The 24,671-nt window shown below is 45.1% G+C and overlaps 2 protein-coding genes across 2 annotated transcripts; both read right to left on the bottom strand.

Annotated features, from left to right (window-relative positions):
• Nucleotides 1-402: 402 nt before the first annotated feature.
• LOC311311094 (voltage-dependent calcium channel gamma-1 subunit-like) lies at nt 403-10,324 on the bottom strand (the record flags this gene model as incomplete). Its single annotated transcript, XM_084440735.1, has 4 exons — nt 403-635; nt 1,023-1,163; nt 2,989-3,063; nt 10,093-10,324. 4 exons carry the CDS (start codon nt 10,322-10,324, stop codon nt 403-405), a joined length of 681 nt encoding a protein of 226 aa, XP_084296861.1.
• Nucleotides 10,325-17,544: 7,220 nt separating this feature from the next.
• cacng4b (calcium channel, voltage-dependent, gamma subunit 4b) lies at nt 17,545-22,689 on the bottom strand (the record flags this gene model as incomplete). Its single annotated transcript, XM_084441511.1, has 4 exons — nt 17,545-18,098; nt 18,401-18,541; nt 18,943-19,026; nt 22,467-22,689. The coding sequence occupies 4 exons, from the start codon at nt 22,687-22,689 to the stop codon at nt 17,545-17,547; spliced, it is 1,002 nt and encodes a 333-aa protein (XP_084297637.1).
• Nucleotides 22,690-24,671: the final 1,982 nt, after the last annotated feature.

The raw sequence follows: 24,671 nt of genomic DNA, 5'->3' as shown, positions 1-24,671 counted from the left end.
TTTGCTGTGGCGCTCGTGCATGGCCTTCATAAAAGTCCATGTTCAAATGATAAGTCAAAAAAAATTCATACAAATGACTGGGTTATGTACAGAAATATACAAAACACAGAACATGAATTCAAGTTAACACATTTCTTAAAGTCAAACTTCAGTCCGTCACTGTAAAATAAACTCACCAAGTTTTACTGATACGTGATAACATTCAGGTGGTACACCCCTCCATCCTCCAAGAACCACGAGGCCCCCCTCACAAGTCCCCCCCCCCCATCCCCCTACCCCCTACCCCATCTCTGCGGATGTTGACTTCAAAAAATCGGGATCTTTGACTGTGACGTTGCTTTGTTAAGAAGTGTCACTCTCATCCTCCACTGCCGTGTGCCTACCCTTCTCTCCCCCCTGCGCTCACTCCATGGGTTCCGGCTCAGCGTCCATGCAGGTCTCCCAGGGGTTGCGAGGCATCTGGGGCATGGAAAGCAGCAGGATGGCCAGGCCGCCCAGGAAGAGGAGCACGAAGCCGGAGCAGGCGCAGGCGAAGGACCAGGCGTACGAGTACTCGATCCAGATGGTGTCCTCACTCTCGATCATGCGCTTGACGGACTGACGCATCACCTCCACCGAGATGATGGCGCAGAGGCCTGGGGTCGGGCGGGGGGAAAGGGGATTGAGAGAGGTCGATAAGAGGTCGATAAGAGGTGATCACTGTGCCGGCTCTAGGGGCAGCAGAGTTGATACTGTGCCCCCACCCAATATATTTTTTGTTACCCACCCAATCAATTATATCTGAGTCTCATGATAAATGCTTATTTATTTAACCTTTATTTTGTCAGGCAGGTCATTAAGAACAGATTCTTATTTACAATGGCAGCCTGGGAAGTGACAAGAACCACTTAAGGGGGAAGGGAGGTGGGCTGGCAGATAAAGGCGTGTTAAAAGCACAATAAGATAAGCTTTACATGTCTGTCTGCCCACTAAAAAGCGACTTCAACTCATCACAAGGGCCAGATCTCCTGGACTGGTCATACCTGCGAAGGCGAAGAACATCCCGCCTGGTTTGAGGAGGTAGTCCCGGCCCTTCCCCACGAAGGACCCCAGGACGCACAAGGTGCCCAGGATCATGAAGGCCAGGCTGAAGATGGAGATGGCAGCGGCTGAGATGTTGTACTCTGGAAACAGGACAGGGTCACATCAAAATAACCTTTTGACTTATCAGTTAACATATTATCATCCTTGGGTGCTAGGACTACACAATTAGCTGCTTTAGATAGGCATTTCCTGTATGTTAACGCTTTAGTAAACAGACTTTTTTTCCTATACAAAACCGAAGCATTGGTAGAAAACCAAGCATTTCCCATCAATGGTTAAAATAGGCTGTAACTTGGCCTCATTGCTTTTAGCAATGTCTCGCTTGGAGACAAAAGGTGTAGTGTAAAAAGTGACTGGTGCTCTGCTAAAATGCAGAAGTGAACAAATTAGAAACATTCATTATAGCTTTTGTTAAGTTGGAGGTACAAGGTAGAGGCTTGGGAGACTTATCATGGTGTGTTGTTGTGCGATAAGTTAATGACAAACTGCCGAGCGGACAGTTTAATGAGGCGGATTGTGTTATTCAGCAGTGAGACGTGTCCTTCTGTCTCCCAGTGAATTAGATATTACATTGCATTCCGGAACACGGGTTAATCAGCTGGTCAAATGCCATGTGGATTTTCTAGTCAGGCTTTAATTTCTGCCAACAGTAAACAAATGAATTGGGGCTAATTGAAATAGTTGTGTGTTGCTGCTTTAACTACTGAACTCCCAGCGCTGCTTCGAGTGTCCTTTTGCTGTTTGGGAGATCTCCCTGTGGCCAGATAGCATCAACACCATACACTGTTCTCATGGCCATGTTTCATGATGTCAGTAAATGGTTCATTGAGGAGTGAATATCACTAGGGGGAGTTATTGAATGGGCCAGTGCTGAATTTTAATTAACTTCTATAGGTTAGCCATACTGTGTGTGCGTGTGTGTGTGCGTGTTTGTGTGCGTGTGTGTGTTTGTGTATGTGTGTGTGTGTGCGTGTGTGCGTTTGCATGCCTGCCTGTGTGCTGTATGTGTGCTGTGGGGAGTGGCGAGACTCTATGTAAATGTAATTTGTGGGAGTTGATTCCACATCTCTGTGTGTGTGTGTGTGTGTGTGTGTGTGTGTGTGTGTGTATGTGGAAGAGGGGGGTTGAGTGATGCATCTGTATAGATGATATTCACGGAGGGTTGATGTATGTGTTGGAGTGTGTGTCTGTTGTAATGTGAAGGGTAGTGTGTGTGTGTGTGTGTGTGTGTGTGTGTGTGTGTGTGTGTGTGTGTGTGTGTGTGTGTGTGTGTGTGTGTAAGAGGGGGGTTGAGTGATGTATCTGTATAGATGATATTCACAGAGGGTTGATGTATGTGTTGGAGTGTGTGTCTGTTGTGATGTGAAGGGTAGTGTGTTTGTGTGTGTGTGTGTGTGTGTGTGTGTGTGTGTGTGTGTGTGTGTGTGTGTGTGTGTGTGTGTGTGTCTGTGCACCAATTTGCTCAAATTTGCACTCTCATAATGGAGTCTGACAGGGCTCCGCCTAGGCTTGGCCTAACGCTTATTACTTGGGAGGGCTGTCTTCTGGGAGATACAGAACATGCTAAGAGTGGGCCGTAACATGTGCACTGTCGCAGCGGGTTCACTGAGGGGGGAGGTTGGGTGGGGGTGGAAGGCTTATCCCGGAGTGAAGGGAGCAGGCGGTGCCCGGGGTTAGCTCCGTCATCCAGAATTCCTCTAATGTTACCTGAAGCAGAAACGCCCGGGCTCTAGACCTCATAGTATCAGGATGAGCCTGTATCCTCGAGGTAACTGGTTGTGTTTGCCTCATTCAACGGCATTATTTGAGCTGTGAGGTAAATCCATGTCCCCCTGCTATGTTACAAAGATTTTAAGGTCATTCTGAACATGCTTGTGAAAAATAAAAGCAGAAAAGGACCCCCACCTTTTTGGGTTTTCACTTCAAAAATCTCTGCATCTTGTCCCGGAGTGAAGTGTTTGAAGTATGTGCAGTTCTCCACTGGAAAAGACAGACAAGAACAAGAGAGATGTAAGTTCAGATCTCAGATCAGGTCTCAGTAGGCTACTTTAGGTTACAGGTAGGCTACAGGTAATCACGTTGAACATCACAGAAAATACTTAGCACCTCAGATTAATGTACTGTAAACCTTCAACCTACAGCTTTTACGATTGGACATTTCACATCCTGGACCTGCTGTGATGCAATTCTTCTCAATTCAGCGGGTTTGATATAGACGACGGCTTTCATCAAACATCTAACAGTTTGCACTACGGTTCATCTCTCTCTCTCTCTCTCTCTCTCTCTCTCTCTCTCTCGCTCTGTTTGACTGACAGCCAGCCTCTCACTGTTGCAGACCTCCCATTCACTTAGGAGGCCCCAGAGAGGGTGCTAACCCTCCGGGATCAGCGCTCAGCGGCACCGGCAACAGCTGACATCACTGAATATGATCAGAGAGCTCAGCGCTGGGAGGATCGTAGCATACTACCCTTTGATGCTGAGCCACGTGGCAAAATAAGTGTTTGAAAAGTTAGCGAGACCAGTGTGTGAAGAGGGCTTGTATCATTTTAAATGTTAAGGGTGAGGAATCACATAACCTGACAGTTTCATGACACAAGGGCTCCCCCGTTTATAGCCTATGTTTCTAGTGTATCTAATATCCCCAGTCGCTAGGAGCCTATGGATACATGACAGGCTTTTAATGTAGATTCATGTGAGCTAGGTAGGCCTATGTTATGACATCAGCTCCCTCTCATAGCCACACACTGGGGCTTGGAGATAATTCACATTTCCCTAGAATCCCATGAAGGGACGATGTGTCGTTGGGTTGCCAGGTTTGAACGATAACCATTCTCCCTTCAGTCTTTGGAGATAGTCACTACCTCCTACAAGTTTGAGGTATTAACACTGTTTTCTAAGCAAGTAAACAAAATGGGGAAAACCTGAATGGAACATGATGGGGCATTAGAAATATATTTGACCCCTGCTGAGAGAATGTTTTTGTGTATGAGGACAGAATGAACATCTATTGAAAACCTGAGTTGGTTACTTAGCAACAAGCTTGCCTGCCTTTTCATGGCGGAAAGCGGGGCATGAGAGGGAGGCCAGTCTCAAACCAAAATTCTATGTTTGGATTCACAGGATGTGTTGACACTACCATCGCCTGGCCTAGCCTCTGCAACATGACGTCCTCATGCTGTGGACTGATGTGGCTTTTGTCGTCAAGCTAAAACGTCTGACCCCTCGCAGGGTTGTGTCTTCTCAGGGCCTCTCAGGCAGCTGGCCGTTGGGCCATATCGTCTCCCTCCCTCTGCTGTCATTACCAGAGTCTCTTAGTCCAGGGATAAAGCTAGCTTACTCCAACGATGCAGCGCCACAGATCATCTCACTGACTCTCTCTCTCTCTCTCTCTCTCTCTCTCTCTCTCACACACACACACACACGAAAATGCACTGCTTTCTCTCTCTCTAGTGCCATAATAATGTAATTGATTGTGGCCTTGTGGTTAGAGTGTCTGCCCTGAGATTGGGAGTCATACCAAAGGCTATAAAAAATGGTACCCAATGCCTCCCTGTTTGGCACTCAGCACCAAGGGTTTGGATTGGGGGTGTGTTCCTGCGACCTACTCGCGTCATGTCCAGGGGGTTCACTTGTATTTCAAGCTGCCTCATGCTAAGGAATCAGGAGATAGGCTCCTTCCCTATGGGCTACTAGGCTCGAGAACAATTAGTTCTCAAGGCTACTTACGTAATGATATAGTAATGCCCCCTTTCCAGGGATTATTCAATTGAATCTCCACTCCTATCTACAGTATCACAAGAAGACAGGAATATGTGGCCCTTGGCAGCCTCATCAGACGGCCAGCATCAGAGATGTTACCTCTGGTGTCCCTCAGGGCTCTGTTCGGGGCCCCTGCTCTTCCTGCTGTACATGCTGCCCCTAGGAGAGATACTGAGGAGCTATGGTATCGTTTTTTACTCTTACGCAGATGACACACAAATCCACCTTCAAACCTCTCCTGACAAGCACCTAGCACTGTCACTGTCCCGGGCTGCCAAATTCTTCTTTTGATGCACATGTCAAGTCTGTCTGTCAAACCTAATTTTCCCACCCGAGGAACATCTCACGACTACGACTTATGCTGAAAAGCTACTCCGCTCATTCAACACCTCCTGCATTGACTACTTTAACTCTCTGCTCTACTGTAACTCTCTGCTCTACTGTAACTCTCTGCTCTACTGTAACTCTCTGCTCGCTGGCCTACCAGCCAAAACCATCCAGAGGTTGCAGTATGTCCAAAACAGCGCTGCAACTCATCTCAACTGACAAACACATCAAACTTAACTTAAATCAGTATGTTCTATTACCTCAAATACACTACCCTTATAAAGTCTATTTGCAAAGTCCATTTGCATGACAGAGATACCGTATCACTGGAGCTACGCCGCCGCTACCCGTCCCCAGACCGGCACGCCGCTGAAGGTCCGACAGGGCAGATTCCAGAGCTTCCACCAGCCGCGCGGCACCACACCAGGATGGAGGCCACCCCCCCGCCCCCCACCAGAGGAGCTGGGAGGATCTGGATCCCAGCGGGCAGCTCGGGGTTGAGGGGTTAGTCTTGTTTGGGCGTTTCATGGGATCCCTAAGGAATAGAGGGTGTGTTTGTGTGTGTGTGTGTGGGGGTGGGGGGGGATGTCTGGGTTGTGCAGGTGGTGCTGTCAATCAGAGAGGGCTCTCAACTTGTGCAAACACTTGACTCCCCCAGGGGATTTCCACGCCCACGACAGCTGGGCATTAAACACAGACTATATTTATCCTTGGCTGGGCCTGGCTCCCGGGCAGCGTTGCACGCAACAGGCAGGCCCACGCGTATCTTTGTTTCTGCAACAGAGACAGACCGTGTAACTGGATCACTTGCCTCGATCATGCTGCGTTGTTGCGCCAAATTAGCATTACCGGTTGGCATGCAAACCTCGCGGTTCAGTTTGAGGGAATGGGTGGAGAATAAGACCTTTGACAACTTAATCTCTTATGAAATCATATACTGTAGGAACTATGAGGTCGCACACTGCAGTAGGCCTAAGATGATTCTCTGTTACATCTTGATTTGAGTTGTTTTTTTAATATTGTACACCGTTGGATCATTCCTAAAATAAAATGTTAAACTAGAATGGCTATGCTACTGTATGATCCTCGATTGATTTCAGCAGCAAAATAAACCTTTAGGGGGATCATATTATGAGTAGCCATTTCATCTCAGATATTGAAAGCCAAAAGTAAGCTGTTCCATTTTGAGTATGGGGGGTGGGCATGTCATGCACTGTATTATAGCTTGGAGCACCTCTAATTTAGACAGGGGGCTCTGATAAACATGATCTTCCAAATACAGCGAAGGTGTGAAAATGTACCCCTTGGTGACCAAAGTGATTTATTTCCCCTTGGTAACAGACTATATCCACTTACACAATGACAGTTAGTGTCAACACAATTATTTGTTACGTCAGCAGTGTAAACAGACTCAAATTTCTCCTACAATTTTTCCCTTCCTACTTGAAAGACGACCAATGATTTTCCAACCCACAGTTTGTCTCTGTAATAAAATCTGGTTATGCAGTGCATATTAAAGTTACGCAATCCTCTCCAGTCTTCCCATCTGAATCACAGAGGTACACCAAGAGCAGGTCATTCAGTAAATTACAATTGTAATTGATTTTGTCAGGAAGACAAAGACTGCCCCATACTTTACATGTGCCGTCTGTTCTTTCTCATTCATTTGATTAACCTTTATTTAATCGGGTTTAGACCCATTGAGATTAAAATCTCTTTTTCAAGAGCGACCATGCCGGGAATGACAGCAGTAGGCTGTAAACAGTTCCATGCAGTACAACAACTTGGAAATAACACATCAGCCCAAAATGCCACTGTATAGTAACATGCAGAGAATCCATTTAATCCTATTTCAATTAAAACAAACATCCACACACTGACTGTCCATCATACTCTAAGCCGAAGGAGCCTCCATTTTACTATGGTTAGCCCTCTGAACCCCTCCCTGCCTTTGGGTGGGTCAACCTGTCCGTTGCCATTGAGCACATGCCAAGGATGCTCCAAAAAAAACAAAAACGGGTGAGTTATTTCCATCTGTTGGTGGGAACAGGCCTGTCACCAGCAGCTGACACTGGGGATTCCCAGCCTCTGTACAGGACGTGTTCGGCTTCTATGGAGAGGGTGGATGGGTGGGACTGGTTGAGCTGAGCAAATCCTCTGTTGATTGATATGGGAGATAACTCTGTCCATCTCTTTCTCTAAGGCATAACTATCACTGGTATTTGTTTATTTTCAAAGCCATTATTGGTAAACTTCCACCTTACATCTCGTCTCTGTTGGACTGGAGCCTTGCACCTACCAAACCATCTAATGATCGGCTTGTTCTCAGAGTTCCTCGAGTGCATTCTGAACTTAGAAGGGTTGCTTTTTTCCATGATGCTCCTTATATTTGGAATACCTTACAACAGATTCTAAAGCTTGAGGCCCTCCACTCAGTCACAGAGTTCCATGGCTCTAGACCTATGTATTTAGCTTTGCAGCGTGGTATATTGATAATATTTAGAATATACGAATATACAGAGTCCTAACATCCTAACACACTGCATACCAATACTGTATGTTCCCATTCCTGCTTTGTATATTGCATTTGCTTTGTTGATTTGATTTGTGTCTCTGTGTAAACTCGTGATCACTGTAAATGAGGGAAACCTAGTGCTTCACGAGTATAAATAAAGTGAAATGAACTCTTCCTCACTTGTCAGCCGTGAGGAACGTGTGTGTGTGTGTATGTGTGTGTGTGTGTGTGTGTACAGTATGTGCGTGCCTGCGTGCGTGCGTGCCTGTGTGTGTGCGTGTGTGTGTGTGTGTGTGTGTGTGTATTTGTATACCTATCTTTTTGATGTTAGCCTACTTCCACTGTCTCAAGGCAACCTTATGAATAGCATTGTACCGTATTTAAATGAAATGCATCGCACCATCAACCATCATACTGTATGCTATATCACACAAATCCAAGAGGCACTCTCAAATTAGCCACTCTCCAGAAATGTATCTTTTTGACTTGTAATGTGAACAGAACATTTCACAGAGCTACTCTGTAGCCTATAATTCAGCGCCACCAATTAATCATCGCTAGTTATCATACAGTAGGCTAGTATATGTTTTCATTTCGAAGGTCAGCAAAGTTCTGCTTTCATTCAAGGGAAGGGCAACTGCTCTCATTAGCGAGTTTATTTTAAGGCCCTCTGAGCCTCAGCATACAGCCTTGTGAGGTTCTGGTCTCTGGGGATATTGAGGGTTTAACAAGACTTTAAGGGCCTAATATTTATACAGACGATATACTTCCCAGGCCATCACTTTTCCACTTCTAGCATTAGGTGTCTGCACACGGCCCCAACCAACTCCAACCAACTCCCAACACCGAACATTCTCAAAGTGGCAATTGTTAGAATGTTTGAAATGTACAATTCAGCTGCAAAATCCATCCAACCGATGCCAACAGTCACCAACAAACATGGCACACCAACCAGCGTTGGTGGTAGGTTGGTGTTGTTTGGGGCAATGTGCAGACAACATGCTCGTGCGATTGGTTCCCGTCCTAACGTTCTGTCAGAGAGGCGGCTCTCAGATTTGTGATATGTGTTGGTGGTGCTGGAAGGAACATTAGCTGGACACACAGGAAATATGACAATATGAATGGTAACATATTGAGGAACCACAAACATGAGGAACATACACACACACACACACACACACACGCACGCATGCACGCGCACACACACACACACACACACAGGTACGCACACAATACAGTAGCTTACATAATCTGAACCTGTTTCCCAAGCCTAACTCATAGTTAGAACTGCATAACTGGTATGTAGGCCTGTCTGGTAATATCCAAATTGGATATTTGTCATATCTGGAGCATATCACAACTCAGGAATGGGAACATACAGTATTGGTATGCAGTGTGTTAGGACTCTGTATATTCGTATATTCTAAATATTATCAATATACCACGCTGCATACCAATATGATCCCATTCCTGAATTCTGATATGCTCCCAATTTGGATATTCCCAGATACAGACCCTTTTGGCGCAGAATTACCATGGAATAAGATTGAACTAAATGAGTGACCACCTTTTCTTTTTTTTACCGGATACTGTAACACCTCCCCTTAGCCTTGCTTAAAGGGTTATGATAGACAGAAACAGTGGGTTGAATGTACGATTAACAAGAACAAGGGCCAACAATCTCTAGTTGGATGTTTGTATATACACATACTGTATATACATAATTGTACTTAATTGAAATTGTGTATAGTGTACAGTTTTTACTAGTACTTTTATCACTATTTACTTTCTTATCCTTTATCCTTTATCCCTTTATCTCCTTTTATTCCTCGCCTACTGTTCTTTATTGTCTTTATTGTGTAATCTACTGTTTTATTGTCTCAATGTATTCATCTCCCTTGGTAAATGGTAAATGGACTGCACTTATATAGCACCTTTCCTTAACGGACAAAGCACTTTACAATGGCCTCTCATTCTCCCATTCACACACCAATGGCCTCTCATTCATCCATTCACACACACATGCACATGGTAAATGGTAAACAGACTGCACTTATAGAGCGCTTTTATCCAAAGCACTTTACAGTGGCTTCTCATTCACTCATTCACACACACATTCACACGCCAATGGCGGCAGCTGCCATGCATGGCGCTTGCCTGCTCATTGGGAGCAATTTAGAGTTCAGTTTCCCAAGGACACTTCAACTTATGGACAGGAGGAGCCGGGATTCGAACCGCTGACCCTGTGGTCTGCTCTACCTCCTGAGCCACAAGCCGCCATGCAAGGCATGATACATCAGAACAGTCACTGGGCAACCCCTTTTTCATTTCATTGCATGTTTTACCCTGTATCACTGTGCACGTGACAAATAAACTACCTCAGACCTTGACCCTTGACCCCTGCTCACCTCCGGGCAGGCTGATGGGGCCGCAGCCCTTGCCCTTGTAGATCTCGCTCATGTAGATGCTCTTCTTGCACAGCCGCCACAGGCCGAAGTGCGCCGCCTCGCAGGTTGCGTTGACCTGCTCCACCTTGGGGCTGAGCACCGCCCAGTGGTCCGTCACCACCGCCGTGAACATGGACACCATCCCTACCGCCAGCACGAAGATGGCGATCTTCACCTTCGTGCGCTTGTGCATGATGCCGGCGGGCAGTCGGGTACGAGCCGGTTGTCGTCCGTGTTCCTGGGGGTGGGGGGGGGTGGGGGGGGGCTGGAAACAACGGGAGCCCGCCGAGGGTCCTCGCTCTGAGGGTACGCTGGAAATCAAAGAGGGCGCCGAAGATTTGATTCTTCCTTCCGGGGCAGCCGGCGAGGTCTTCGCTCTTCAGTTAGACACAGTCGTCCCACTGGCCGGTCGGTCGGTCGGTTAGTCGGTCGGTCGGTCGGTCGGTCGGTCGGTCTGTCTGTCTGTCTGTCTGTCTGTCTCGGCCACCTCTACACTCAGCCTGCTCTCTCTCCTCTGTCTGTCTCTTGAATCCGTGGCTCTGGGTTCCAGGGAAAGGGTCCGGGCTGCTATGCCCTAGTCTCTCTCTCCTGTCTCTCTCCCCTCGGAACACGCTGGCTGTTGGTGGCTGTCGTTTAAGACCCCCCCCCCCTCCCCGCCCCCCACAGCTGTTGAGGTAGATCAGGAAAAGTTGATGACCCAGCCAACTGCCTTGGTAGGGTATATGGCGTGGGGGTGGGGGGGCGGTTGAGGGTGTGGCATTGCGGGGGAATCTGTTGCTATTAATGTGGGTAGTGAGTCAAGCTGTCGGGCTGTCCACTCATCAGGTTACATCTGTGTGGGTGGCGGCGGCGTGGACGCCTGTGTATCACTCCATGAAAGGGGGACTTACTCCCGTCAATTGTCCGTGCCTGTGCTCCAATAGCGTCAATACACCGCACTTTCTCAATGCCTGAGTATAGGTTTTCATGATCTCCTCGAGGCCGTGCTCTTCACTGTACTGTCCTTCTCCAACTGCTCGGAGTGAGTTTGAATCTGTAAACAATTTATAAGGAGAAATGTGTATATAAACAGCAGCTGTCTCGCTGCCGGCCTGGGTCTGACGTAGACGTCGCCTGAAGGACCCAGAGGCATTAGCCGTTAGCTCGCGGCATGCCAGGTGGCCATATTGTATGCACATTTGACATTGAGTGAATGCAGTTGCGTGTCTCATTTACGCTACGATACCCCAGACCAGCCCCAATTCCTTCCGGTACTATGTAACAGTGAGGCCGCTAAAGCCCCTTACAATTAATATCATACAAATGGAAATGAAACAAGATTGCTTTTACTTTCTAGATAAGAAAAATGCTTTGGATGAATTATAATGTGGGGGAATAAGCCATCCAAAAATGTGACTCATTAGTTATTGTCTTGATACCCCAGTAAGTGTATGAATGTCTTTGGTACATCACTGATTATCTTTTCTGAACACCTTTTCTGTTCTGACCTGCTTACGTACGGCACCCTGGTCCTGTGACGGCGCACACACACTTTATCACCGAAAGTCAACGGGTCCTTACCCTCAGAGTAACACTGTCCTTACTCTCTCTCTACCTCTCTCTCTGCCTCTCTCTCTCTCTCTCTCTCTGTCTCACACACACTAATGCATACACCCCCCCCACACACACACACACATACAGGTATACTATGCATACACTCCCCCTACTGTATAGTTGGACACTTGGCAGCTCTACTGTAAACAAAACATTCCAGCCCCCAGCATTCTGATTAATGGGAGGCTAAATAGACCTGCATAGCATCAGACTGACCTAAAATGAACTACAATCTTTAGTTACCAGTGTTCATAGGCAAAAAGCCAGTGTGGTTTTTCTCCAGTGATATTGATAGCTTTGCTATGCCTTCCATGCCGACAATGGTGTGGTGTCTGACCCCAGATGAATGCATCTTTATGAGTTGACTCTAACACTTGAGAGATCTCCCATTTTGGTCATTATCTGACAGAAGGTCAATCTCCTTCATGTGCTCCAATGCCACTGTTTTATAGCCCCAGAGCATTGCTAGCATCTCAACGGGGGGTGTGAGAGGATTTTGCCATTTTACACATTCCTTATGCCTGAGTGTCGAAATGGGCGGGAACAGGTGTGACTGTGTGTGTGTGTGTGTGTGTGTGTGTGTGTGTGTGTGTGTGTGTGTGTGTGTGTGTGTGTGTGTGTGTGTGTGTGTGTGTGTGTGTGTGGTGTGTGTGTGTGTGTGTGTGTTAGTGTACAGCATGTTGCGTTTCTGTTTGTGTGTTTGTCATTGTGTGTTCGTCTGTGTCCTCATACCGTATGTATGCATGTGTAATCTTTACACAGCGATTCTCTCTCCTCCCATGTCTGCTTCCTGATTCTCTCAAACCCATTTTCGACCGATGATAACTCATTTTGAGTTAATGTGTTGATGTGGCTGCATTCACGATCCCTAGCCTCATATTCAACATAACATGTTTTGACCTTTGACCCCAGGGTTTCATCAATGATGGAGTGGGATTGAATGATCGTAATGAACTGGTGGTTGGGGAAGTCGTCCAGGGGCCTATGGAAATTATCTCATTCATCTGGGCTGAGGCACTCAATTGATCTGGGCCCCTGTCTACCGTAGGTAACAGCTAAACCTTATCGATGTTGACTAGTGCAAAGTGCCTGTTCAAAATGCACTTGCTATGACATAGTATCTATCTATCTATCTATCTATCTATCTATCTATCTATCTATCTATCTATCTATCTATCTATCTATCTGTCTGTCTGTCTGTCTGTCTGTCTGTCTGTCTGTCTGTCTGTCTGTCTGTCTGTCTGTCTGTCTGTCTGTCTGCCTTTCTCAGGGATTAAATCTGTGACCCGTACAGAAAATGATGTGCACATATAGAAAATATTACTCACAATACCAGGGGTTTACCAGATAAATGAACTGAATCGGGTTTGTTTTTTTCTTCTGTACTTTAACGTCCTGATACTGTTTTGATCGCTAACGTTTTTAGCATAATTGAATGGAGTTGAACATAGTGAAAAATGATTTTCAAGGCTAGGGGACAAGTTCTGACTGGGAGTGAGTCATGGTGTAGTAAAAATATTTGCGGTTCATTATGAGACTGTGCCAGGACATAAAGCTAGTTACTTTGCGTAGTTAGCTAGAGACATAGATAGACAGGCTGATTCTGGACCGGCACACAGTGGCCTGGTAGTGGGTTTGTGGAGGGATACAGGCAGTCAGACATACAGACACCACTCAGACTCCACCATTTCTGTCAGTATAGTAAAGATGAGATAGTAGAAGATTGATTGGTATCGATTATGGCTAATCAATAATATAACTGCCTCTTAATGACAGGGGTGACACCTTCTTGTTGTTATGGTTAAAACAACTACATTACCTACATTAGCAAATGTGACCATTCGCGAGAAGATGGGCTGTTTTTATTCTATAGATATCTGCTTGGCTGGTTGGTTTGACCAGAAAGGACGAACCAATTTATTTACCTCGTTGCTGACAAGTAGCGTCTTTTTACTGGTTTTCAAAATGAATGCTGGGCACGGCAAGAGATCTTTATGACAGGAAGCGGTGGTGCTCATGGGAAATGCAGTCGTCGTTCTGGGAAAATACTAGGCCTACCACTTCTGTCCACAGGTGCCGCTAAATTCCAAGAACTCCTCGTACTGTAGTGGCTTTAAAACAGTCATTAGGCTACGTTTTACATTCAATTTAAATTTCAGTTTATTTGAAAAGGGACAGCGCATATCAATCAACAACAAATGTAAATACGCCAGATTTAGCCAGGGGGCTAATTTTTATATGTGGTCCCTGGCCACGATGTTATAAGGCATCCTAAAATGACAAGATAAAAGTAAACAGTAAAACAGCAAAAATTCTAGCCGAGCATTACATTTACAGCACCGGACACAATTGATGGTATTGCATAACGTAATGAGTAAAATCACCAGAAATAACTGTAGAACAAAAGCTTTAGTAGAATGATAGAGACATCGGTTCATGACCTCAAGGCAGGTATTTATTTCAGTTTAATCTGGAGAGAAAATGACACAAGAACAAAACAAAACAGAACAAATCAAAACATACAAAATCAAAAACAGGGTGACCAGAGGTGGTGCTTCCATATTCATATGAAGGAAATACACATATTTACAGGCTTTGTGAATTATTTTACAGATTATTAGTTACATACAGAATGAGTCTAGGGAATGTTATATGGAGATTACATTTAGTTTTTTGTCTATAATGGAAAAATTATCACCCAAAACAGTATAATTATTGGCTGCAAACCTTTTATGTATTTATTATTTTTTCTTGATCCCCACCAACCTTCAAATTATACCTCTTATTTTTCCAGTTAAGTATTTTTATAAAAATGAAAAATATTGGACTTTTTTGGAATAAGAACATGGGTAGACTTTTTCTCTTTATAATGTAAACATCCCTGTTTCTGTGCATTTCTAAAGCAGCAAAGGACAGAGGAAGCATTCATACACTTCTAGATGTGGCAGCAATTGCAAAAATGAGGAAAACAACGTTGGGCAAGACTTTGCAGTCTTCAAATATGACTCTACCAACATCGAAAAAGAAACACTGAAATACTGACACACTGAAATACTGACAGAGCCAATCAATAATAATTAAGGTCCCTCATCCAATACAACAACAAGAGTTTCTTCAGAATGCAGTAGATACACAACAGCTCTGACCTTGTGCTTCTGGGAATTTTAGTCTGTACAGTCTGTATTGTGTCTGTATAAAGCCCTACTGTACCTATTTGGTGGACAATCTGTGAACTCTATTGTCCAAAATATCTCGATCACGATTAGTCCTTTGTCCAATACCTCCACTTTGATTGGTCCCTTGTCCAATATACTGTGAATTATGATTGGTCTCCTATCTTATATAATCCACTATGATTGGTCCACGGTCCCACTCTACCAGCCTGCTGATTGGATCATTATGACACATCAGTGGGCTTTTTTTGTCTTACTTTGAGGGTCCTGATTGCCTGTCATCTTTGTGCAAAACTGAGTGATCCTGTTCTGACTAATGGCAGTGACTCCTGGATATACAAAAGTGATTACTAACAGAAAACTGTGGATTTCATCACCACTGAGAGAAATGTCAGCCATTTTAAAAGCAGAATACATGGTCAGAGGTAGCCTTGCGTCACTAGGCTCTCCCCTGGTTTCTATTCGTTTAATTTCCGGTCTAGAGCCTACCGGTATCCTGTCACACAAATGCTGAATCGAGCAGCCTAGTCTCGCCAGTCGCTACGAATTAGAATAAAACATGGACATACTGTACCAAACGAAGTAACTTATTCCAGAAGAAGTTCTTGCCGCATTGCATCGTAGGTTTATGAATAGAACTGTTTTTGGACAGTATCCGCATAGACCAGGAACCACAACTGCAAAGCAAATAGGCCCCAGGCTCGATCAGAGGGAGCTTCTGAGGTGAATAGTGGTGAGTATAACAGGATGAGGTGCGTTTTTCACTGTTCTGCGTGATGCTTCGGAGCTTGCCAAACTACAGTATAGTCAACTGTCAACACATGCAGTTTTATCAAAGGAAATCCTTCATGGGGAAAGTGGATGATGACATCAAACCAGCGTTATAACCTCATGGTATCACCTGTTGTTTTTGAATTCCACCACTGTTTTCACAGACAGGTCCTGCCAGGCCAAACTCTCAGACCTGTCATGTAGGAACGGAAATGCATAATGCTCTAGAGGCTAGCTCTGTGGTCACGTGGAACACAAATTATGTTCTCTTTAAAAGTCACTGGTGCTCTCTTTTCACATCTGAAAATATTGCAGTGTTTTAATGGGGTTGGGGGTTGTTCATACAATAGACATGGCTAACAGCTAGAGTATAAAATGAGGGCTCAGAGGGTGGTGTGTGTGCGTGTGTGTGGGGGGGGTGGGGGGATTACTCAATACATAGCTGGAGCAGGAAAAGGTGTTCGGAGGACCATCTTGGCATAACAAAGATGCGTCTCCCGGCCTCTCCACTCATTCTCAGTGCCAACCAGTCAAGGAAGCAACAGAACCACACTTCATACGATACATTTAAACACACATGCTCACACACGTGGGTAGCCGAGCCGCAAACCGTTGCCTTATTAAATCAATTCAATTGCAGCTAAGAATTAACCACGAGGAAACAACCACAAAGTCTAACCAATCAAATGAACCAGAAAGAACACCAAGAATGAGAACCCAATCTTCTGAAAGGAGGGGGAAGATATTTCAGCATTTGCTGATTGGTTAGCCAATTCAGGCTTGAAGTGGGATGATGCCCATTTCTCCAACACTCTGTGGGGTTCTAATATCTGCCGTGCTAGCACAGAACAGTACACAGCATGCCTGTCATAGTTGCTTCATTAGCTAAATACTTCTGCTATGTGAGAATCGCCAACATCGCCAACGATGTCGTGGTTGGAGGCGAATGCTGTGTGAATCCCAGCAGACCCAGTTCTGTCAGTTGAATATTTTTTGTCATATTTAGTTATGTGGTCTCTGAGCACACAGTTATTTCCAGAACATTCCAAACACAGAACCATCAAAAGAATTACATCTTTAAAAACAGCAACTCCTGTAATGTTAACAGGCTTTCTGGCTTTAGATAAGATATGAAACAACATGAAATTCTTAATAAAGTCTCTCACAATATTCATTTGTTAATTTCTAGTGTTTCATCATCTGATCCCTGAGCATGTTGATATAAAACATATTTAAGACATTTGTACATATTTGACAGGAATCAATCTAGTACTATATTAATCGGAATGTTATTGATGTAAAGAATTGTTCACTTGTGTTTTGTTGCAGCTGGCAGTGGTTTGGATATACAGCAACCATACAGTATACAGCATACAGGTACAGCACTTCACCGAATTACAAGAACCCAAGAGGAGGCTTACTCCAAAGGAAGTTGGGAGACGCCTAAGGATATTAAGAGTAAGTTACTAAGCTAAGGATATTAAGAGGAAGTTAGCACCAGTTGCAATTGCAAAAATCTCAATTCCTCCAACAATATGTACAGTATCAATTGGGAAACAATTCAAACTGGTTATCACATCTAAGAAAAGGATATGGCAACAATTTTGGGGACTTTTTGTTTTGTTTTTTTGTTTCAGTGTATAACAAAAATAGTGCTACCAAAGGTCTCTCCTTTTTTTTGTCAACAAACATATATCTTGCCTCGGTAACAGCCCAATTCATCATGCGAACCAAGATATTTTTTGCTCAAGAAGTGAGTAGACTCCTTTAAATGACCTCAGCCCGCCCAGACTGGTGTCCATCTTGAAAGGTCAAAGGTCAAGAGATATTGAGTTCCGTGGATCGTCCGGCAAAGCGGAGCGGTCCACTCCGACTCTCACACCGGGGTCGTCCTCCTGTTGATGCCCTCCTTGAGGTGATCTTTCTGGAAGCAGTTGTGGACCTGCAGGAACCCCGAGTCCCGCTCCGGACTGTAGGGCCCTGCCGCGGTGCTCCCGCCCTTCATCGGGTCCCTCGCCAGCGTGTACATGGACATGTCCCCCATCGCCATCCCGAACCCCCCGCCTCTGCCTCCTCCGCTCATCTTCATCCCGACCGGCGACGGCTCGCGGGACGGGTCGCTGGAGCGCGAGCTGGAGCGAGAGCGTCGCCGGCGGTAACGGTAGCTCGGGATACGGGAGTAGGGTGATGAGGAGGAGGCGGTCTTTATGAACTCGCGACGCGTCCGGAAGCGCTTCTCCTTGTTCTTCTCGATGTAGATGTTGACGGCGAGGACGCCGACCGACTCGGCCACGATGAAGGAGAGGGCGCCAGAGTAGAAGGACCAGCCGTAGGAGTAAATGTTCTTCTTGTCCTCGTCGCGCCCGCGGTCGCTGGGGTCGCCGGCGTTGCTGGAGATGTAGACGATGATGCCGATGATGTTGCTCAGACCTGGTGGGAGGAGAGACAGAGAGGGGTGGGAGGGGGGGATAGAGAGAGAGAGGGGGGAGGGAGAGAGAGAGAGAGAGAGAGAGGGAGAGAGATGGGCATATAGAGGGAGAGAGATTTAGTATAATGGGCATTTTATGTATCTGTGCATGCATTCATGTGTGAATTTATACAGTGAAAGCGTGTGTTTGTGCGTGTATGTCTTTGAGTGTGTGTGTGTGTGTGTGTGTGTGTGCAGGCGTACAGTATGTGTGTGTGTGGATGTCAGTGAGTGTGGGTGTGTGTGTGCCTGTGGTGTCACATACCTGCAGCGACAAACAGTATTCCAGCGCTCAGCAGGATGTTGTTTTTGCTGCTGTAGATTCTCCCTATTCCCATACACAGGCCTCCCAGCAGCAGCAGTATGGTACTGAGTATAGGGAAGAGGCTGGATGCCCGGACTATACCTGCACAAGCATCATAGCGTGCTAGCACTGTTAGCATTAGGTGCATTGCAAATGTAACCTGCCATGGTAGCATGCTAGCATATTTAGCATCATTGTTAATTATGAGCTACCACAATGCACATAGATTTTCTATATGACAAATAGCGTCTATGATTGTAGAACTTCAGTGCACAGTATATCTACATAGGAGCATGAGCAGAATTTCAGCTAGCTTCTTAATCCCACATACTCATCTTCGGGTAGTATCTGCCTAGCTCCATGACATCATGTTTTTATTGGAGAGGGCTAGAGGGGTTACGCTGGATTTAGTACCCCTGTGTCAAAGGGTGGGAACCCTTTGGTCTGTGAGACCAACCAGGAAGGGGCCAGAAACAGAGAGGAAAAACATGAGAGGAACTCACGTAAGATGTACTCGGAGCTGTCTGTGTCATAGTCGTTGTCGCCTGGGAAATGATTGATCCGGAAACAGCTGCCTTTGTTGATACCTGTGGAGAAGAAATTAAAAATATGACAGCAGACAGATAAATATATCATTCAAATTACAAAAACAGACATATATGAAGATTTAGAAAATAATGTTTTATATACATGGTTATCTTTCAAAAACCCTCTTTTGGGAAGCAATCTATATCCTTCAAAAATATATCCACATGCTCTACATAATCACATTGTTGAGAAATTGAGATGTTCGACTGCCAATAACTTATTCCTACCAGGTTTGAAACCATTCTAGGAGAGGAAGTCCCACACCCACACACCAGTTCTGAGGTTCCTGTATCCACAGACATTCAACCCCCCATTCAAGACTCTTGGCTAAAAAATGATCCCTCACTTTTAAGAGAATAAAACATTGCAGTGGTATAAATATTGAAAAATGAAGACTTTGAATTACACTCAGTTTTCAGGATCATGTACCAGATGTTTTAGACTTAGGACTTGTTTGACAAACAAGTTGCATTTAAAAACTTACTTAAAGGATGCTAGTGAATAATTAATATAGGAAAATAATGAAAAAACAAATTTTAATGGTTGTCATTCCGCAGACATAGAATATCTTCATTCCATGAGGAAGAGAAGTACAATTATCCTTATTAGTTATATTGGTTCCCTATGGAGTCTGGGTTATTGCATGTCATTTAGATGGTAAATGGATGGACTGCACTTATATAGCACCTTTCTACCTTAATGGACAAAGCGCTTTACAATGGCCTCTCATTCACCCATTCACACACACACACCAATGGCGGCCAGCTGCCATGCAAGGTGCCAGCCTGCTCACTGGGAACAATTTGGGGTTCAGTGTCCTGCTCAACGACACTCCGACATGTGGTCAGGAGGAGCCGGGATTCGAACCGCCGACCCCGTGTTGATTGGACGACCCGCTCTACCTCCTGAGCCACTCTGCCCCAGATAGCTGATTATATAGGTATTGTCCAACAGGTAGAGGTGTACTCCGCCCTCGCAGTGCTCCTCCTGCTGTCTATTCCCTGGTATTACACAAGGGCTTAATGACCTCATAATGAAATGGCTGTGATACAGTACAGCTCAGCCCTAGCCATGGCCCCATGCAGGCTAGAGAGAGACAACATGTCCATTGACCACATGGAAATGTGGCCTGAGTGACCCAGACTCAGGCCATCTGCACCGTTACTCAGGCCCAGCCAACTCCCCTCCTCTCACCCTACTCCTCCTCCCTCCCACTCTCTCTCACCCCCACTCTCTTTCTTTCTCTCCTCCCCCCCCCCGCCCCCGCCCTCTGTCTCTCTCTCACCCCTCCTCTCTCTCTCTCTCTCCCTCTGTCTCTTTTGCGCTGCTGGACGTAGCTGGCCAGACAATTGGACCAGTGTTTCCAAAGGACCCCATTTCACACACACATACACACACACACACACACACACACATACACACACACACACACACACACAAAACACACACACACACAAAACACACACCAGACTTTAACAAATTACATAAAACATTTGATTGGCTTTGTGACCTGTTACTGTTAAATGACAGTCTAGATATAGGAAGAGAAAGTATAAGAGAGAGAGAGGGCGAGAGAAAGAGAGAGAGAGTGAGAAAGAGAGAGATGGAAAGAGAGAGAGAGAGAAAGAGGGAGAGAGTGAGAGAGAAGGAAAGAGAGAACGAGAGAGAGAAAGAGAGAGGGAAAGAGAGAGACAGAGAGGGAGAGTGAGAAAGAGAGAGAGAGAAAGAGGGAGAGAGTGAGAGAGAAGGAAAGAGAGAGAACGAGAGAGAGAAAGAGAGAGACAGAGAGGGAGAGAGAAAGAGAGAGAGAAAGAGAGAGAGAGCAGCAGGTTTTTTCTCCCAAGAGCACTCCCCTATTACTCAGCATAGCTTCACCATGGCAACGTCTCCTCTCTCACCCAAGAATCAGGGGTTGGATGCTCTCTCTCTCTCTCAAACACACACACACAAACAGTTATGCATACAGGTAAGCATGCACACATGACACAGTCAGGTACACCAAACACATACGCGCACACACACGCACACAGCATACAGTAACTATAGTTCAACAGGCAGTTGTCAATTTGAAGAAGGCTCATTTGACCCACCCATTGAACCATGGAGTTATAATATAATATGTGAATTGGCGAGCAGTGTATGTGTGTTTGAGAGAGAGAGAGAGAGAGCATCCAACCCCCACAATCACCCCCTGACTTTGCCCATCACATAGGCCTGGCAGTGGCACAAACACATATCCCACAGTCTCTCTCTCTGTCTCTTTTTCACTGTCTCTTTCATGCACGCCCGCACATACGCACGCACTTCGGCGCGCGCACACACACACACACACACACACACACACACACACACACACACACACATACATACATACATACAGGTGCGCGATTGTTGTTGCAATTCATGATAGTACTCAAGTGATGCCCAACAGAAGTCAATACAAATATTTACCAATACTAAATATTAGCGTCCTGTTGAACACTTTCTAGAGAAACAGTTCAGCAGCACGCGCTCTGGATAACGACTCGTCAAATGGGGTGGGGCATCTCCACCCTTGGCTCGTTTGGTGATGGCTTGTCTGCTTATCAAAGCCAACACACCACATAGGCTATTAATGGCTATGCCCGATCACGCACGAATTCAGGGATAGGCAATGGGGAAAGTATACCCTACACCCCGCAAGTGTCCAAATGAAGACGTTTAACGTAGCCTATTTACTTTAATGATTTGATCAGTTGAAGCCTGTTTCTGGCGAATGAGCATGCACTGATAGACTGGTGGGTAGCTTAAACGCTGTCCTTATTTTCTTGCAGTCCGATTGTAGCCTATATATGTGTAACAACCACTCTTGGCAGAGCACAAACGATCCGTTCTCTATTGTTTCAATGTGAGGCCCCCGTCTAGAACTGCAAAATAATTAAGCAAGTTTTTGTTTGTTTGTTTATAATAAAGTCACATTTTCAGGAAATTATGTTTATTTCTGAGCCTTATTCACGTCTCCATAGCATTCACAGAGCAATATAAACACACAGTGCATGTGATTTAAACCAGAATCAAGTGCATGTTGTTTAGTTCTCTCAATTACACATAATTAAGCAATTAATTGGGTCTACGTTCATACAGACATTCATTCATACGTTTTTGTTAGATTTTTTTCTCAACTCGTAGAACATATTCTTCTCTAAGTAGGACTATACGCACTTCAGCACACTAATCCAATAGCGAGAGCGAACATCTGGCGGTCTAGATGTCAGAAAACAACATGATAACTTTTTACGCGCGGCGGGCGCAGCATGGAGTCGGCAGTTAGATAGCCTACTTGTTTATATCAGGAACGACGAAATATTCGCACTTTTACGGGCTTAACTGTTTTTCTTCCAGGAAATCGGTTTACTTGCATAGAAATAACCTGCATTGAAAACGGAGAGTCTTAGCCTACCCTCAATACAGCATATCCTCCAGAGTCCGGAGTGCGTCATGTCGCCTTTCGTTTTCTTAGGCTGCATCTGCGTCTCGTCCGTGGTGACATTTGTGGTGTTACATACGTTCGCCCGGGAGTAGAGCCAATAGTCGGTCCCGATGGCGACGGTCATCAGGCTGAAAGCCACGAAAGCCCCCAGGATGGTCAGCAGTATTTGAACCCCACGCTCACACCAAGCCATTGCGCCTCATAACCATCCGCCACAGGCTACACACACACCGGAGCGCACCGCGTGTCCCTGTGTCCAATGTAGGACTATGCGTAAAATCTAGAATCTTTCATTTCAGCTCTCTTCTTTTCGGTTGAGTTTTAAAGGAAACTTTCATGAGAACGGATGTAGCCTACAAGTTCAAGATGCTTCTGCTTTTCCAGGTTCCATTAGATTGATTTTATACCCCGAAAGTTGCCTGTAGCCTATCAGATTCTGCTACAGGTGGAATCTATTAAAGCGCATTTTAACACGAGTGAACGGGTTTCTTCCCAAGAACAGCGAATTGATCAGTAGTCCTATGTTGGTTTACAACAACACTCAAATGAATTGATTTGACAAAGATCACGTTCTGTCCAGACCACACCTTCCAGTCAGCTAACCAATGAGAGACGACAATTCTGGAGCTGGAGACATCAGAAAGAAACAAACATAACTAACCTATTACAAGACGACAAACCACATTATTAAATATTTATATGATACATGCTTATTTGCTGTATCATGGAGAAACCGTGCACACACGCACACGCACGCGCGCGCACACACGCGGTGTATCTACGACTCTCAATCTGAGGTTACTTGAACTATTCAATAGGCCAATATTGGTTACAAGCAATGAGTAAAGGCTGGATTAGGCTACTCCCGAAAACGCATATCACGCCGCCATTAAAGAGCATAGCCTATCAAACAGGCGATGTACGAGTTTGAGCTATAGCAATCAATGGTATATTTTTCTTGGCTAGTAGGCCTAGCATAGTCTAGAATGTTGTGAGTTTAAATGCAGCTGTCCAGCCATCCAAACAACTTTTACCAAGAGGACAAAATTAAGTCCATCCACGGATCTTCCTAGGTTAAAGTATCTCTTTTCATTTTCCGGGAATCCAAACTCCATATCCAATTCCTATTTTGATTTTTGATCATTGACTCACACACGAACAAACCAACTCTAGGCTATTCAATGATTACAGATCAGATTTCAGAATATCATTCCCGATTAAACTGTAGCCTACAACATAGTCGAGGGGTTCTTTTGCAAAACAGACATCTCAGTTTGTAGGCATAGGCCTATTAGTCTACCTATCCTAAATCATGTTTGCCCACATCTGTGCACGGTGAGGAGAGCAGAAAGGGTTTAAAATAGTAGGCCTATTCTTGATGGTGATGTTAGGCTACAGTGACAACTTGCGGGACACGGACGGACAGTTCGCGTAGCCTAGGTCTATTCGTGAAAACATTCACACACCCTATTCACAAGCAAAAGCGTCTGTCAGGTTAGGGTTCGAGTTAGGGTTTGGAAATGACACAATGGATACGCTATTATATTGATGTAATCGAACTTTCATTATATCGCCCAGGAACCAAACAAACCGCAAGATGCACATTCTTCATAAAACAAGTTCAGCCCTTCAAATTCATTGACAATCAAAAGACGTGCGCGCAATGGCTCCCAACAAATTAATCAAGCCTTTCCCGCGAAGATTGAAAACGGGTAGGTAGGCCTGATGCGCCGATACTCTTCGTTGTATTTTTTGAGTTGTAAATGAAATAATTCATTATTATTACGTATTTATTTATTTATGAATTCAGGTTAAAGGAGTAGTAAAGGGAAAATGCATGTTTAGCCCTGTTTTAAAGGACAATGCTCGTTTTTGACAACCTGGACCTTATTTACGACACGACAACGAGAATGCAGCTTCTAAAAATCTATTTTCTGCGGCAAACCGTTGTTTTCATCAATCTGTCTGGATGAATCGCTAGTTGTGCTTACATAGAGAGCATAGGCCTGTTGTGGTATTTCCCATACCTCTGTAATATGATCTTTAGAAACGGAAATAGCTTCCTCACTTGCTCCAGCACTCATGCGCACAGCGTGCTGGAGCAACGATTGCGCGCTGTGCGCATTCGTGCTGGAGAAAGTGAGGAAGCTATTTCGTTTCGAAAGACGTTTCTAA

This window comes from Borostomias antarcticus, assembly GCF_949987555.1.
Source record: "Borostomias antarcticus genome assembly, chromosome: 7".
Taxonomy (NCBI): Eukaryota; Metazoa; Chordata; class Actinopteri; order Stomiiformes; family Stomiidae; genus Borostomias; species Borostomias antarcticus.
The sequence above is the reverse complement of the archived record's forward strand: the minus strand, read 5'-3'. Positions and strand labels throughout refer to the sequence as shown.